Below are 18,300 nucleotides of genomic sequence, written 5' to 3'. Positions count from 1 at the left end.
GTTCTCTATCCACTACTTTAAAAAGCTTCTCTGAGTGAAAAATTTTATTTAGTTAGAATGTAACCTTTGATTTAAGGAATTGTTTTATTTAGAAAAAGTTTTTCAAATGCATTTCTTGCTGGCAGACTCTGGCTATTTAATTCATTAGTATTCTTCCCAGTACTTTCACTATTATCAACTTGTATTTAATATCCTATTTTCTGAACTAAATATCATTCTCATGAGACTCTTGATCAATTTGAGGATTATTATCCTATTGCCTACCAAAAGAAAACTGATTTTATTCTTGATGATTATTAACATATGGGCAATTTAGTTTCATTAGCATCTGTAATCAGGAGGAAAAGTATCTTCTTTTTTTTTTTATTTAATAGCCTTTTATTTACAGGTTATTTACAGCATTAACAATTGCCAAACCTCTTGTTCCAATTTTTCACCTCTTACCCCACCCACCCCTCCCCTAGATGGCAGGATGATCAGTAGATGTTAAATATATTAAAATATAAATTAGATACACAATAAGTATACATGACCAAACCGTTATTTTGCTGTACAAATAGAATCAGACTCTGAAATATTGTACAATTAGCTTGTGAAGGAAATAAAAAATGCAAGTGGGCATAAATATAGGGATTGGGAATTCAATGTAATGGTTTTTAGTCATCTCCCAGAGTTCTTTATCTGGGCGTAGCTAGTTCAGTTCATTACTGCTCCATTAGAAATGATTTGGTTGATCTCGTTGCTGAGGATGGCCTGGTCCATCAACTGGTCATCATATAGTATTGTTGTTGAAGTATATAATGATCTCCTGGTCCTGCTCATTTCACTCAGCATCAGTTCGTGTAAGTCTCTCCAGGCTTTTCTGAAATCATCCTGTTGGTCATTTCTTATAGAACAATAATATTCCATAATATTCATATACCACAATTTATTCAGCCATTCTCCAACTGATGGGCATCCACTCAGTTCCCAGTTTCTAGCCACTACAAAGAGGGCTGCCACAAACATTCGTGCACATACAGGTCCTTCTTTATGATCTCTTTGGGATATAAGTCTAATAGTAACACTGCTTGATCAAAGGGTATGCACAGTTTGATAACTTTTTGAGCATAGTTCCAAACTACTCTCCAGAATGGTTGGATTTGTTCACAACTCCACCAACAATGCATCAATGTCCCAGTTTTCCTGCATCCCCTCCAACAACCATCATTATTTTTCCTGGTCATCTTAGCCAATCTGACAGGTGTGTAGTGGTATCTTAGAGTTCTCTTAATTTACATTTCTCTGATTAATAATGACTTGGAGCATCTTTTCATATGACTAGAAATAGTTTCAATTTCTTCATCTGAGAACTGTCTGTTCATATCCTTTGGCCATTTTTCAATTGGAGAATGGCTTGATTTTTTATAAGTTAGAGTTAATTCTCTATATATTTTGGAAATGAGGCCTGGAAAAGTATCTTCTAAGAATTATGTGAAACATAATGACTTTCTCAGAAAAAAAAAATTGAGTATTATAGGATCATAAGTAGCAAATGGAAAGGGACTTTAGAGGCCATCTACTCCAATCTTCTCGTTTTATAGTTAAGAAAACTGAGGGCCACAGAGATTAAGTGATTTACTCAATATCATATAACAAGTGACAGGTTTCAACTGTAATTCACTGTTCTTCTTTTGGGTTTTCTGTTAACATTATTAAATTGTTATTTGATATTTAGCCTATATTGGATTACTTGATGTCTAGGGGAGGGAGGGAGAAAAATATGGAACAAAAGGTTTTGCAATGGTGAATATTGAAAACTGTCTTTGCATGTATTTTGGAAAATAAAAAGCTATTATTAATTATACTTTACCATATTTAACATGTATTGGTCAACCTGCCATCTGGGGGAGGGGATGAGAAGGAGGGGAAAAATTGGAACAAAAGGTTTGGCAATTGTCAGTGCTGTAAAATTACCTATGCATATAACTTATAAATAAAAAGCTATAATTTTAAAAAAGGCTATTATTAAAAATTGTTATTTGAATTCATTATTTAATATATTAATGTACTTGGAGTTTGAAACTATAAGTGATTTTAAAATGCCATCTATATAAGAAGTGTCATTTCAATACTCTGAATATCTGCAGAGTTTTCAATCAAGAGAAGTTATTCTCTTTTTTATAACTAATTTTTTGTATTAGAACAAGAACCTCTAAAAATCTGAATAGTTGTTCTAGATCAACTAATAATAATAATAATTAGCATTTGCATAGTGCTTTACAAATATTATCTCCTTTGATCCTCACAACAATAGGCGGGTTAATGATATTATTATCTTCATATTATAGTACTGAAGGAAAGGGAGGCAGACAGATTAAATTACTTTCTAGAGGCATACCTCTAGGCAGTGCTGGAGACAGGCTTTAAACTCAGGTATTCCTTACTCCAGACACAGAGCTGCCTCCACATTTTCTATTCCTGATTTTGAAAATGTGTCCTGATAAACTTAGTGAATGTAAATAACATCATTAGTTCTAGTATGAGAAGATACATCTGTTTTATTACCTTTAGCACTGTTTCTCTTATGAGTGGAAAATACAGATTTTTCTTCTTGTTGCCACTGGGTTTCTTTTTTATATTTCATTTTAGAGTCTGAAAATGAAAAAGCAAAGATTTTTTTTGTTATTCATTAGGGATTGGGGTAAATCTATATTAGTCCTCTCTAGAACAAGTTAATTAGCCAGGTAATTGAGCTTTTGCTTCTGACAGTTTCTTTGTTCTCTTGACTTATATTCAGATTGGGAACCATCAGGAAAAAAGAAATGAAGCATAGGAGACACTCTCTCACCCCCACTTAACTCCTATCAGTTTCCAGTTCTGGAAGCAAAATCAAATTAATGCAGAAATTGCTACTGGGAAAAATGTGTCAATCTATACTTCTATGGCAATATTCATTATTCCAGTAAATTTCTAAAGCAAAATATTCCTCCCTAAATTATACTGTTTCTTTCTATTAGAATGTAAGTTCTTTGAGTATTGGGGCTATCTTTGCTTTTGTATTTGTATCTCTTATATTTAGCATAGTGCTTGGCACATAGGCATTTAATAAATACTTTTTTATTCCTTCATTTGAAACGTTCATAAAATGATTAATGAAAAAAGGAAACTTTAATATTTTTAATGTCACTTTTATCCCTCAATTTTTAAAAAATATTATTCAGCTCTAAACTAAGTGGAACAGTAGATGGAATTCTAGGTCTGGTGTTAGAAATATCTGATTTCAATTTCAGTTCCAGACACTATCACAGTGAGAAAGTTATTTAATTTTGATGTGCCTCAGTTTCCTCAATTATAAAATGAGGATAAGAATAGCACTCATCCACCAGAGTTGTTATGAGAATCAAACAAAATGACAATAATGACAAAAGTGTTTTACAAGCAATCATAAGCCCCAGGCTGAGTTAAAATGTAAAAGAGAAGTGATAGATGATGTTTCTATTTCTTGGGAAACAACAGATACCTGAATTTTTTTCCCTTTAATATTTTAGAAAATAAATTGGACCTTAGAAAGTTTCATACCAACCTGATTGACCGTTTTTGGTTTTTGAATTAATTTCCACATTTTCTGTGATTTGACTTTCATCTAATAATTCTTCTGTTTTGTCAGTTGCAAGTAGTTTATCTTGACCCCCCATTTTTTTGGAAAATGGTGATTTGTTGTGGGTGTTCCAAGGATTATTAGCATAATCAAACAACCTTTCCAAATAACCTCCTGTTTTCTTAAATGTTTGATCTTCATTTTCCCCAATTTCCTTTATTTCTCCTTCCTCATTATGATCAAGGTCAAAATTATTAGATGAAAGATTTTCATTGTCATTTCCTTCACTGCTGCCTTCTCCTTGTTGCTTATCTATTTTCCTTTGTTCTTTTTCAGCATATGCAAAGTACAGCATATTACTGAAACCCAAATCAAACCAACTTGACTTGAGAGCTGAATAATCTTTTGTCTTGGGCTCCTCTACTTCTGACAATTTTTCTGTATGTGGAACTATGGGCTCTTTATCAGATGGAACATTGATGGGAATGTCTTCTAGTAGTGAAGTATTTTCTAGTAATGAATTATTTTTTTTAGATAGTAACTTAAATCCTGAATCCCCTTGGTCAAAACCAAAATATCCTATTAAGTCATCATCAAGCCAGGTAGTTGTCTGAGGATCAGGTACTTCTTCAAGCCCAGATCGTGATGCAGACTGTTCCAGTGGACAAGGATCAACCTTTGGTGGAGTTTCTGACTCATGCTTTTCAAGAGGATTGTCAATGTTTAACTCCTTTAAGTCATTCTCATCACCTAGAGCTATGAGAAATGAATTTTCCTGTTGTATTTCAGCAATTGATTTAAAAGTCTCTTCTTGGACTTCTTCACTTCCCAGACCAAACCATCCTCTTACCCAAGAAGATGATGAAGGCTCCAGTTGGGCAACATGACTTGAAGAGTCTTGCTTAGCAGCATTCTTTGTTAAACTCTCAGGTTCTACTTTCCCCCAGATTCCTGATTCATCTGTACCTCTGATATTTTCTAGACTCTCTGTTCTTGGGGACTGATGATCTAACTCAGTATTTTCAGGAGTTAAGTAAATTCCAAGTATTCTCTGTAATTCATTTTCATCTCCATTAGATTCTTTGTTTTTTTCTTCTTCATCTGAATAGTCAGTTCCTTCATTATCATTGTACAATGTGCTCTCTTCATTTCCAAACACATAGTTTATTTCATGAAGACAAATAAAATCAGATTCCTAAAAGAATAATATAGTTTTATATTACTGGGGAAAACATACTAGAGGAAATTTATCAAAATCATTTCATAGATGAATATCTTCTTTTTAAATGTTTCCCCAGCCTTCCTCAGTAATATATGCCATAGATAGTTTCTTACTGTTAGTAATTATTTTCTGTAGCTAATATGATATGCATATAATTGACACTAAGTTCTAATCATTATTTATGTAATCAATATGCTCTTACAAACTTAAAAACAACTTCACATTTCCAGTTAAATAATTCTATTTTTAAATAAATCTACATAGGTCTTTTTTTCTTCTTCTCACTCTCATTGTTCTCTAAACAACTGCATATTTTCTAAGTAGTGTACCTTTTAACTAAACAGAGTATTCTAGAAAGCACTATAGACACATTCTTAACAATTCTTTTAAAATATTTACCTTTAAAAGTATTTTAAAATGTCATTTAATATCTGGAAAATTGACCATTTTAGGTAGACACAATAAGCAAAAAATGAATACAATCCCACATGGGAGTTTGGTCCAATATTTAGCCATATTTCTATAGTTATATTCTTGACTAGAGGTACCTCAAATTCTTAATTGGATCACAGCAATCTACAAACCATTGCCCCTTAAAAAAGTTCAGAGAAAAAAAAGCCTTGTTTCTCTTTGGTCCCTTGTTAGCCCTTATCTCTTCCTTTATTTCTTTGAATAGGCCTTCTGACCTAGTCTTTGTGACTATTTGTGACATTACATATTTGTGATTGTATTGTGACATGATTATTCTATATTATTTTTTGGGGGGGGTCAGAAGTAGAGAGAGAGCATTATTGCAGAATTATTCTCTTCTGCAATTTTACTTTGTAAATCTTTTATCTCAAATCAGTATTTGTTCTATGTATTAGGAAATTGATATTGTTAGAGATAGAGGCTAACCATTGAGAGAAATCTGTAAATACATAGAATATACAAACAAATCTATCACTGTTCAATCAACCAAAGACCCAAGCTACTAGGGAAAAAACTTGCTATTTGACAAAAATCTCAGAGAAAACTGGAAAAGCAATCTGACAGAAATTAGGTCTTGACCAACATTTTACAATCCCTCTCCTCCATACATGTTTATTTGGTCATGTTACTTCTCTGCTTAAAACCTTTCACTGGCTTTCTATGGTTTATTTAGTAAGGGGAAAGGAAAGGGAAGAAGTATTTATAAAGAGCTTACTATGTGCTAAGCACTGCACTAAATATTTTTAATAATATTTGAGTAAAATTTAATTTAATAAAGTTAAAATTATTGCCTGTTATACAAAATCCTCCATAATCTAGAAACATATTGCCTTTGCTTCATTATTTTATACCATGTCCCACCCATTTATTGTCACCCATACAAGTCCCACACTTTCCTAATGCCATGCCATTGCTCAAAATGTTCCTAACTTCACAATCATATTTCCCCTTAATCCTCTCCTCCTTGGCTGTTATGTTCCTATCCACCCTTTAAAATCCAAAATAAATACCACCTTTCCAGGAAGACTTTTCTGTTTTATTCTAACCAATAATGAAATTTCCCCTGTCAGTCTTCATATAATATAATGCTTGTACCTTTTTATGAATGTATCATTTATTATATATTATATTACAGTTATTTGTGTATGAATCAGATCCTTCTATAAAGATGACTGTAAATTCCATGAGACAGGAATCTTGTCTTATATAAACAGATCTTCCTGGAACGGAATATATTTAGTTAGGGCATATAACAGGCACTTAATAAATTTTGTTGAACAATATTTTTCATCTGGGAAAATCAAATTTATTTATTATACAGGTCACAGCTCTCTATCATGCATACCCTCCTACCCCAACTCATAGGACCACCTTCCTGTCTAAGCATATCATACAAAGCAGAAAGCAAAGAAAATCTCCTATTTGAATTACCAAACTCAATCTTCTCTGAGAGAAAATTAGTTCATCAGATATCAAAGCTATTAACATATAAGAGCTCTCCACAATAATTGGATCAGTTCACAACTCTACCTGTTGGTATATTAGTATTCTCAGTTTTCCCATATTCCCTTGAGCATTTATAATTTTCCTTTTTTGTCATATTAATCTATCTGATAAGTATGAGGTAATACCTTGGAATTATTTTAAGATACATTTCTCTAATCAATAATTATTTAGAGCATTTTTTCCATATGACTAGAGATAGCTTTCACTTTTTTCTCTTAAAAGTATTTTATTCTGGGGGCAGCTAGGTGGCGCAGTGATTATAGCACCAGCCCTAAAGTCAGAACAACCCGAGTTCAAATTTGATCTCAGACACTTCACACTTCCTAGCAAGTCACTTAACCCCATTGCCTCAGCAAAAAAAAAAAAAAAAAAATTATTCTTCTACATACATGTAAAGATAGTTTTCTTTTTTTTCCTTTAATGTTTTCTTTTTTCTGGCTATACATATACATTAATTTTTAAAAATACATATTTATGAATATGTAAGAGAGAAAAATCAGAACAAAAGGGGAAAACCATGAGAGAGGGGAAAAAAATAGAAAAAACAAAAAACAAAAAAAGTGAACATAGCAAAAAAGTGTTGATTTACATTTAGTCTCCATAGTTCTCTCTCTGGGTGTAAATAGCATTTTCTCTCCAAAATTTATTGGAATTGCCTTGGATCATAGAACAGCTGAGAAGAAACAACCCTTTCAGAGTTGATCATCTCACAATTAAAGATAGTTTTCAAAATTCATTTTTGTAAGATTTTGTGTTCCAAAATTTTTTCCCTCCCTCCCTTACTTTCCCTGTACCCCAAAGCAGCAAGCAATCAGATATAGGTTATACATGTATAATACTTTTAAACATATTTCAATATTTGTCATATTGTGCAAGAAAAATAAGACTAAAAGAAGAAAAAAACACGAGAAAGAAAACAAAGAAACAAAAAAGTGAAAATACTATGTTTTGATCCACATTCATTCTCCAGGCTCCATAGTTCTCTCTCTGGATATGGATGTCATTTTCCATCACAAGTCTATTAGAATTGTCTTATGTTGGAATCCTTACAAACTGTTAAGTCATTAGAATTGATAGACAATAATTATCTAATTTAGCATGGTTGATCTGATCTTACAAGCAGATGTTATGGGCCAGAACTTGAAACAAGGTACTAAGTGGAATTGAGTCTCTTTCATTGTCTCCATTGTTTAGAATTGATTTAACCCTCAACAAATAATGGTTTCCCAGTGATATAATGATTGGTGTGTACTCAGTGAACAGCATATAATCAAGAAACTCTCAGGGCCAAGGAGCGCTCTGGGAGATACAGAAGCCCACAAGCCCACTCTCGGAGGCGAAGTCAGATTTATTCCATCATCCACCTTTGTGCTGGCTGGAGGAGGAAAAAAGCAGAGGCAAAGGACAAGCTGAAGAGCTCTTGGAACCAAGCAGAGAGATAGGCCTCTAAGAAAGCTAACCGTGCCCAAGGAAAGAGATAAGAAATAAATGTTTGGATTTTCTCAGCTGGCTGTATTTGGAGTGATTATTATTCTGAACTGAAACTAAGGCTGTCTCCAGAAAACCTCCCCAAGAAACCTGCTCCCAGAGAGAACATAATCGTTCTCATTTTAGAAAAAGAAGAGAACACCACAGTCTTAGATCACCATAGCTTTAATTTCGTCATCTGAAGACTTCTGTTCATATTCTTTGACTATTTATCAATTGGGGAATGATTTGTATTTTTATAAATTTGACTCAGTTCTCCATATACTTGAGAAATGAGGCTCTTATCAGAGAGTCTTGCTATAAAAATTGTTTCTCAGCTTTCTCTTTTCCTTCTCATCTTGGTTGCACTGGTTTTGTTTGTGCAAAATCTTTTAAATTATATAATGTAATAATCTATTTTGCATTTCATAGTGTTTTTTAGTTCTTCTTTGGTCATAAATTTTTTCCTTCTCCCAAGATATGACTATTCCTTGCTTTTCTAATTTGCTTATGATATCACCCTTTATGTCTAAATCTTGTACCCATTTTGATCTCATTTTGGGATATGGTGTGAGATGTTTCTGCTATACTATTTTCTAGTTTTCCCAGCAATTTTTGTCAAATAGTGAGTTTTTATCCTATAGCTGGGGTCTTTGAGTTTAACACTAAATTACTATATACTATATCTTATGTACCTAACTTATTTCCATTGATCCACCACAGTACCAAATACTTTTGATGATTGTGGCTTTATAATATAGTTTTAGATCTGGTACAGCTAAGCCAATACCTCTCCCTTGTTGTGGCAAGTTGTTTATGTTGTCCCACATGTGCAGTATATACTTAGCACATGTCCAGTGTTGTTTTGGATACATAAGGATATTAGGGTATATAAAGGGGGAAGACCTTAGAATAAATGGACTCCATATTTTGACCATCTTTGGGAGTCTCTCCTCAATCTTCCACTAAGATAGTATATTTTAATCATCCAGGCATGGGGGCTCTAGAAAGCAAGGTACATTTTGCCATCCCAACTTGGGGATTCTAGAAAGGACACAACAAGTTTCTAGTTCTTTGTTACCAGGTACACCAAAAACACTGCTATACATACTTTTGAACCTATAGGACCTTTTCCTATTACTTTGATAATTATATATATTATATATATATATATATATGACTAGCTATAAGCAAAGAGAATTTAAAAATTATAGACTGTTCAGTAAATTTTTGTGTATGGTTCCAAATTACTTTCCAGAATGGTTTTACTTATTCACAAGTCCACCAATAGTACACTAATGTCCCTGTTTTCCCACATATCTCCATTTTCCATTTTTGTTATCTTTACCACTCTACTAGATAAAAGATTTATATGAGCTGATTCACAGTGAACTAATCAAAGCCAAAAGAATTGACATCAATAACATCAATATTATAAAAATGAACAATTCTGAGGATTTTTATAAATTGATGAAGAATGAAATGAGTAGAATGAAGAAAAGAATTTATACAACAATATAAAGACAAATCCCTTTGAAATCTGTAATGCTCTCTGATCAATAATGACCATTCATGATTCCAAAGGATCAATTATAAAACATACTATGGTAACAGATTTAGGGCATGGAATAAGACATACATAAATATATGTGATAGAATATAGATTCTAGGGGAGACAGCAGTAGGGAGGTCCCCCTGATCTTGGGGTGCTTCTGTTATAAAAATCTGTCAATGATTCTAAAGTCTTTTGACTTTAGGATAGTCTTAGATCTGCTGGTCAGGGATAATCAAATTCCTGAGATCACACCTCAGTTCTATGTCTAGGCCATAAAATTAGCATATCAATGACATGAAGAACTGGGTAAATTTGTCTCTTTGCTCCTGATTCTTTGCTAACTTCTTTTGAAACTTAGCCCACTTCAATTGGCATTACAATCACAGTAAATTTTGCCCCTTGACTTGGATATGGGTTCAAGCCTGCAAAGTCTTTTGAGACTCGTGACACTGGTCTGTACCCCCAACCTTTTGGGATCCCTTCTGAACCTTAACAGATGTACATGTGTATATATACTTTAATATATATACATATATTATAAGTATACTTATATATTTACATACTAACATTGAGTAAATTTGTTTTCCATGATTCTGTATCTTGTTACAAGAAATTTGTTTTTCTTTTTCTCATTAATAAAGTGGAGCATGAGGCAGGAAAGAAAACAGATTTCTGTTAATTAAAAAAAAAATTTAAATAGAGAGGACGTTATTATAAATATGGGTGTTTATTTTTTCAAATAAGGTCATTGCACTCTTAGTAAACTAACTAAAAGTTTAAATGATTTGTTATAAGAGACCTTGGGGAGAGGGAGAATCTATAAACCTATGTGGTGTCTTTTCCCTTATCCCTCCATACTGCCATGTGGTGTCTCTCCTAACTCCACTATATACCCCACCTCCCAACTTCTCTATAACTATATAACTATAAAGTTAACTTACTCTTTTAGGATGCTAATGGTAGAACCATAGGAAAACTGGGTTTGAGAACTTAAAATGACCCAGCAATTCCAAGCCCCTTTTGCCCACCTAAAAGACCTTATCTCTTTCTTTCCTGAATAATAATTGCAGTGGAAATCTCATAGAAGACTGCAGTCTTTCTTCCCAGTCTTTGATGTATTCCCTTAACAAACAGTTGCAAATATGTCAGATAAGGAAGCAAGCTAACGAATTTGCTGGTTTCTGTCTTTTGTTTGGAGCCACGTGATTTGAATACTGATCCCATGTGGCCAAAATTTGACTTTAATAAATTCTCCGATTAAAAATTAATATTTCTCAACTCATCTCTATATCTTGGCACAACACTAAGTCCCTTTCAGGATTTAGCTTGTCAGCTAAGGGCATGTTCCAATCTCATGGGGTATTTCCTTTCTCCTGATAAAGGGCAAATTCTTTTTTTTTTTTTAATTAAAGTTTATTTTTTTATTTTTCAAAACATATGAATGGACAATTCTTCAACATTAGCCCTTGCAAAACGTTGTGTTCTAATTTTCCCTCCTTTCCCCTACATCCTCCCCAGATGGCAATTAGTTCAATATATGTTAAATATGGTAGAAATATATGTTAAATCTAATGTATGCATACATATTTATACAATTATCATACCAGATGAATTTTGAAGGGTCAGAAAATCTATCTTGTCATCACTAGTTTAAACTGACCAGGTTCAAGGAGCTGGAAAAGGCTTTTCTTTATTGTGTTTCTTTAATAAGCCTCATACATATAAGCTGACATACCCTGTATAGAATTAGAACCTCATTAACAGAACATAGGATATATGATGAGGTAGGGTGAACATGTTTAGGAGGAGCATGTAAGAAATGATGTAAACCTAAGGGGAACTGACCAATCCATTCTTTGGGGAGGAGAGAACTTCACAAAACTAAAACTTGCATAAAACTTGTCTGTTGTTCCTTCTTTCCATTAGAAAGGCGGAGCCTGCTTCTGGTCAGAAGTGTCCAATTCCTGTAGACTTTGTCAAAATTTCTTTATTACCTGACTTCTGGAGTGAGCTTATTTCTAACAAAGTCTAGAGATGATATTTTAATTTCTCATTAAAATTGCTAAGAGGAGAGATGAGTAGCAAATGAAATCTTATCATTTTATCATAAAAAAGTAAAATTCATAATCTGGTTCACATATGTGGTGGTTTTCTGCTCATAGTTAGAAAAAGACAATTGCCTTCAGAGTAAGCAAGCAGATATCCATTAATCTAAGTTCCAATGTAGATGGCTCAGGATTCTTTTCTCTTGAACAAGATAAAACTATCTAAATTTTATTTAGGTGACTGAATATTTTGTTCAGAAAATGAGAATTTGATGTAATAGAATTCTGTCCCCTGATCTTCGTGGAGGGTAGGCCACCTGACCTGGGGAAATTCCTAAAAATGATCCCACCCTCATACCTGGTTGTCACAGGAAACTCCCACTTCCAATTAATCTGGGAATTACTTTGGTCTAGGAAACAATCACCACCCTTTATTGATTTGAAAATTAGCCTCAAATCGCTCCCTAGAAGGCTAAATAAAAAACAAGATTCTGTACCCAAATCTTTGCTATCTTCCTAATTAGGAAGCAGCCTACTGAGGGAAATAGTTTCTCAGTAAAAATAAACCCATTTTTGCCCTCCCCCCCAAAAAAAACAAAAACAAAAACAACAACAAAAAAAACCGCTTGCCTGGAAATGATTGGGACTGCCAATGCAACTCCGGCCTGGGGACCCACATTGTTGTTAGGGTATTCTCACTCTTCAACATTTGGTAGCCTGGATGGGGATCCTTGAAATTTTACATCCTCCTGGATGAGGTAAGCATCTTCTTGACTCTGCTGTCTCTTTTCTATATCAAAGGACACTCAAACACCCAGAAAGGGAGCTCTACACTCAGCAGACTCACTTGACTAGGGACGCCTGAACTCAGAATTCTGACATCTCTTAGCAGAAGTACTCTTAACCAAAGGACTTCTGTCATCTGTCTCCCTGTCAGGGACATCTAAGAGAACACTATGAAATCTGAAAACCTTATTTGTGGCAAAAAAGAAAAAAAAAAAGGGACAATCCATCTCTGACTCTATTCCTAAGGATTCTCTTAGGCTGTATTTTAAAAAACAGAGACAAATTTGGTTTGAAAGATCTCAAAACTAAGAAACTTATATATATATATTTGAAACACTGCCTGGCCTCAATATATTTTTGGGAAACCAGGAAAAATGGTCTATTAATAGGTCAATTAACTATAGCATTATCCAGCAGCTTGATTTGTTTTGTCAAACACAAGGCAAGTGAAGTGAAGTTCCCTATGTCAAACTCTTCATGGCCTTGTCTCAAGATACTAAATTAAGACAGCACTGCAGGATGCTGCTAGTAAAATTTACTGGAGTGGAATTGAAAATAAATACTGATCTTTTTGATGACCCTCTCTCCTTTTCACTTCTCTAAGGACACAGGATCCCTCCTCTATACCCCCATGCAGTTCTTATCAGGAGGCCTGTGAATCCCTTCCAGAATCACCCCCTTATTAAAGACAGGACCTTGGGTCCAACTGTTGAGGGGTAGATTTGAGGTATCTAAATGAGATTAGGGTTTAGTTGAGGTCTAGTGGCAGGTTTGGGGTACAGGGAGTCAAACAGAGCTCCCCTGCAACCCCCTTGGATTCGGGACAAGGATATGGTGGTAAATGAGGTCTAGTGGTGGCACGAGTCCCCAGTGAAAGCATTTATTTGTCCGAGAGCTAGATTGATAAAAGAGGTTTATTATTAGGTTTGGAAGTAAAGAGATAGGTGAAGGTAGAGATAAGGGCACCGGTCAGAGGATCCTCACATGGCTAGCATGTTTGGAATCTCTGCAAAGAGGGGGTCCCAGCTTGGCCCTTTTATAATGGGAGACTTAGCTCGAGGAGCTTTTGGGTGTAGCCCCAAAGTTGGCTCAGATCCAGGTGGGGCTGGGACAGGTGCGGATCTTGTACTGGAATTCAAAGAGACCAGGATTTGTGAGTCAAAGGGTAAATAACTAGAGGGATTTGGGAATTAAAGATAGGAATCTTTCCCACATCACAACAACATGTCTTCAACTTTATCTCTCTCACCTCCTGAACCAGATTCTAAAGCTGCTCAGCCCCCATTCCTCAGTCCTTCTCATACAAAGAGTGAGACCCCTTTTTCTCCTCCCCAGGATCCCGATTCAGCTACTCCTTTCTAATTTCTGCCCCCTGAAAGAAGCAGCAGACTCTCAGAGAGAGATACTCAGGGTACAAGTGTCTTTTTCAATGTCAAATATCTCCCCCTTTTCAATGTCAGATATCTCCCAGATTAAGGAAAAACTTGGCCATTAACTCTGAGGACCCCACCAAGTTTATTGAGGGGTTTAAGGCAAATGCTCTCCAATTTGATCTTTCCTGGAGAAATATTAATATTAAATGATCTGTCCCAGATAAAAGGAGGAAGCTGCAGAAGCCAGCTTTGGGCTCTCAAACTAATTCGACTCAGCTATTAGAAACAGCTTTTGGAGTCTTTAATAATATGGACAGTACAGGAGCAGAGGAGGAAGACCTCTGTTAAAGTGTTAAAGTGAGTTATGTTAAAGTTAAAGTTAAAGTGAGAAATGAAGTACAGTCCCAATTTTTATCCAGGAACTATAAGAATTCATGCTTCAGGTGTAATGGACAGGGCCATCTGGGCCAAAACTGTCCTTGGAGGAAACCTTCCAGTCCTTGCCCCAAGTGCACAGGAGGGGCACTGGAAGAGAGACTGACCACAGGAGATAAGCTGTTCCCCACTAATGCCTTGCCTTCCAGCAGGAGTTTGGGGCTTGGTCAGGCTCCCACTCACACCACCATAACAGCTGAACCCTAGATATCCTTGCATGTGGCAGCCATTTTTTATATGGGGGCTTCTTTTTCTGATCTCACCCACTCCTCTCCTAATAGGATAATGGGGAGTGAAGGGAAACTTAAGAACTATTTTGAGACCTTTCCTCTGCCCTGCCAGTTTGGTAACTTGTTGTTTAAATACTCCTTTGTTATTATTCCCTTCTGCCCTGTTCCCTTATTGGGGTGTGATTTAATGGTGAAATTGGGGACCCAATTTTGTCTTCTCACACCTCCAGGTGATCTTTTTGTGCTTCTTTCAAAGCCCTCCCATATTCTCTCTGAAATCTGGGAAATACAGATTCCTCTGTCTGAGACCAAGGAATCCCTGGGCGAGCCACTCACGCCTCCCCAGCCTTAATCAAGCTGTGGGACCCAGTGTATTCCCCCATAAACACCAATACCCAGTAAAGCCAGAGGCTAGGGAGGGATTGCAACCCCTGATTGAGAAATTTATCAAGCACAAACTTATAGTTCCTCGTGAGTCTCCCAGCAATGCTCCAATTCTCACTGTTAGAAAACCAAATGAGGAGTTTCGTATGGTACAGGACCTCAAAGCAATTAATGAGGCCATAATTCCAATTCACCCCATTTGCCTAATCCTTATATTATTCTTACTCAGACCCCGGGGAACACAAAATGGTTTCCTACTCTAGATCTTAAAGATCCTTTCTTTTGTATACTTTTGCATGAAGACTCACAATTTCTTTTTGCTTTTGAATGGGCAAAGCCAGGAGAACATCCGCATCAATTAATGTGGACAGTTCTGTCGCAGGGCTTCTGAGATAGCCCACACATATTGGACTGGCACTGGTTAAAGATTTAAGGGATTTGGAGCTACTTAACAGTCTCATCCAATATGTGGGTGATATTTTGATCTGCAGCCCCACTGGAGAGGCTTCCCTAGATGCAGCCATAAAAACTCTTAATTTTCTGGCTTCTAGGGGCCATAGGGTCTCCTTATCCAAAGCCCATCTTGCGTATCAGTCTGCTAAATATTTGAGCCATAACCTTACTCCCACCTCTTGCTTTCTGACTGAGGAGAGAAAACAGATCATTTTATCCCTTCTGGACCCAGCTTCAAAGAAACAGCTACGCACTTTCCTAGGCATGGCTAGTTTTTGCAGAATTTGGATACTTAATTTTGGGATTATTGCCAAACTCCTCTATGATTCTATTCAAGGCCCTGATAACTTTCCCTTGATGGGCCTGGATCAGGCCAAGGCTTGTAAGACCCTGAAAGCCAAACTGACTTCTGCCCCTGCTCTAGCTCTACCTAATTTAGAAAAGTTTTCACTCTCTATGTGGATGAAAGGTGGGGTCAGGCTCTGGGGTTCTTAACTCAGGCTTTTGGACCTGATCCCAGACAGGTTGCCTACTTCTCAAAGAAACTGGACTTGGTTTCCCTAGGATGGCCCTCATGTCTTAGAGCAGTGGCTGCTAAGGCCCTTTTAATTGAAGAAGCTTCAAAACTCTCCCTGGTGGGAGGCTTACTAGATATCACACTCTCTTACTAGATATCCCCTGACCTGAGTGTCATACTGAGTATCTCTGGGTGCATCACACTCTTAACCCTGCCATTCTGCTCCCTGACAACAGTCAGGTGACATCATTCATAATTGTGAGGAAGCTTTAGATTCTGACTACTCCAATAGGCCTGACTTGAGGGACAACCCAGATGTTGAATGGTTTACAAATGGGTCTAGTTTTCTTGAAAATGGGGAAAGAAAGGCAGGTTTTTCTGTAGTGATCCTCAATAGCATCCTAGAAGCTAAGCCATTGCTTCCTGGGATTTCTGCCCAGAAAGTTGAACTCATTGCCTTAACCAGAGCTTTGGAAGTGGGGAAGGGAAGGAGAATGAACATCTATACAGACTCCAAATATGCTTTTCATATTTTGCATGCTCATGGGACTATATGAAAATAAAGGGACTTGACAGCAAAGAATTCTCCTATTAAATATGTGGGGGACATTTTACAACTATTGCAAGCTGTCCATAAACCCAGAGAGGTTTCAGTCATATTTTGTAAAGGAAGCCAGAAGGGAGATTCACTTCAGGCCAAGGAAAATAGGTTTGCAGATTCAGCTGCTCAAGATGCTGTCCATTTACCCCTGACCATATATGGCACCTTTAATCCTCCAGCTCTCTGATTCTTATACCCCTTCAAATAGCTCACAGGAACAAGCCCTTGCAGAAGAAAGGGAATACACACTCTTTCTCTTTCTGGCTGGTTTCAAACACCTTCAGGCCAATTTTTAATTCCAGAGGCATGAATCCCAGAGAAACAATCAGACAGGGCTGCCAAGCCTTCCCTGTTTGTGCCTATGTAAATCCTGAAGGAGTTGTTAAACCTCCCCCTCTCCTGAAGCCTGTTCAGAGAAGGGGCACATACCCAGGGGAAGATTGGCAAATAGATTCACACATATGCCCTGTGGCAGAGGTTTCAAGTTGCTTTTGATCTTTGTAGACACTTATTAATTTGGGAGAAGCTTTTCCCTGCAGGAACTGAAAAATTCAGGAGATATCAAAGTGCTTACTAAGAGATCATACCTCTCTTGGACTTGCAAGGAGCTCCTTGCAGAGTGACAATGGCCTGGCTTTCACTTCTTAGGTAACCCAAAATGTGGCCAAGGCACTTAAAATCACTGTCACCTCCACTCTGCCTGATATCCTCAGGTTCTGGGAAGGTGGAGAAAATGAATCACACTCTCAAGTGAGTGCTTACTAAACTGTACTTAGAGCCTAGAGAGGATTGGGTGAAGAATCTCCCATTATGGCTTCTTAGAGTCCACGTTGCACCTCAAGAGACCATTAAGCTGAGCCCTTTTGAACTTCTATATGGAAGGCCCTTCTTAACCACTGACATTCTTGTAGATTCAGAACAGCATCTGTTCAGTTTGTGCCACACAGCTTGGTGCAGTCCAGAAGGGTCTTTTCTCAATACGCAAACAAGCATCTCTCTAAAACTACAGATGCTCGTATACTCAGACAGCCTTGCCTGTAAATCCAGAGGACATAGTATACTTGAAATCTTGTAAGTCTTAAGGTGCTGACACTCTAGGTATAAAGTGGAAAGGACCATATATAAGGTCATTCTGACTACTTCAATGTCAGTCAAACTGGAAGGGTTCCCCAGCTGGATTTGTAGTTGTAGGATTAAAAATGCTGCTTTTGTTACTTCTTCCTCAGATATTTCTGAATATTCCTGTGAGCCCATAGAGGACCTGAAGCTATTCTTCTGCAGGACACCTTCAAACACTGAAGAAAGAAGGGTGAAATTGTCTTATCTCTCTCTCTAGTCTTGTTTCTTGCTATTTTCTATTCTAAGAATGAGAGCTTTGCTCATAGCATTTTCTTTCCAGCTCTCTTGGTGTCATTCTTTGGGCCCCTACCAGTAGAGAGATAACCTAATCAGATTAGGGAACTCCATGGGCAATGGGGGAATTCAGGATTGTTGGATGGGCTATCAGCATCCTCAAGGCAGTCTACAGGTGGGATTATTTGCATTAGTCCCCATTCCCAAATGTCACCATCTTCACCCTAGATGCCACACTCCCTCTTTTTTTTTTTTTTTTTTTTTGCTAAAGCAATTGGGATAAAGTGACTTGCCCAGGGTCACACAGCTAAGAAGTGTTAAG

The 18,300-nt window shown here is 36.5% G+C and overlaps 1 protein-coding gene across 1 annotated transcript in view; it reads right to left on the bottom strand.

Moving 5' to 3' along the window:
- MIA2 (MIA SH3 domain ER export factor 2) overlaps positions 1–18,300 on the bottom strand; it is a 129,163-nt gene that overhangs the window by 100,108 nt on the left and 10,755 nt on the right. Inside the window, exons 4-5 of the mRNA XM_031952963.1 lie at positions 3,566–4,775; positions 2,548–2,634 (exon numbers count right to left, since the gene is read on the bottom strand). Coding sequence (XP_031808823.1) covers positions 2,548–2,634; positions 3,566–4,775 — 1,297 coding nt within the window. The remainder of the gene's footprint in view (positions 1–2,547; positions 2,635–3,565; positions 4,776–18,300) is intronic.

This window comes from Sarcophilus harrisii, chromosome 2 (assembly GCF_902635505.1).
Source record: "Sarcophilus harrisii chromosome 2, mSarHar1.11, whole genome shotgun sequence".
NCBI classification, from domain to species: Eukaryota; Metazoa; Chordata; class Mammalia; order Dasyuromorphia; family Dasyuridae; genus Sarcophilus; species Sarcophilus harrisii.
This window is presented reverse-complemented; position numbering and strand designations above follow the sequence as displayed.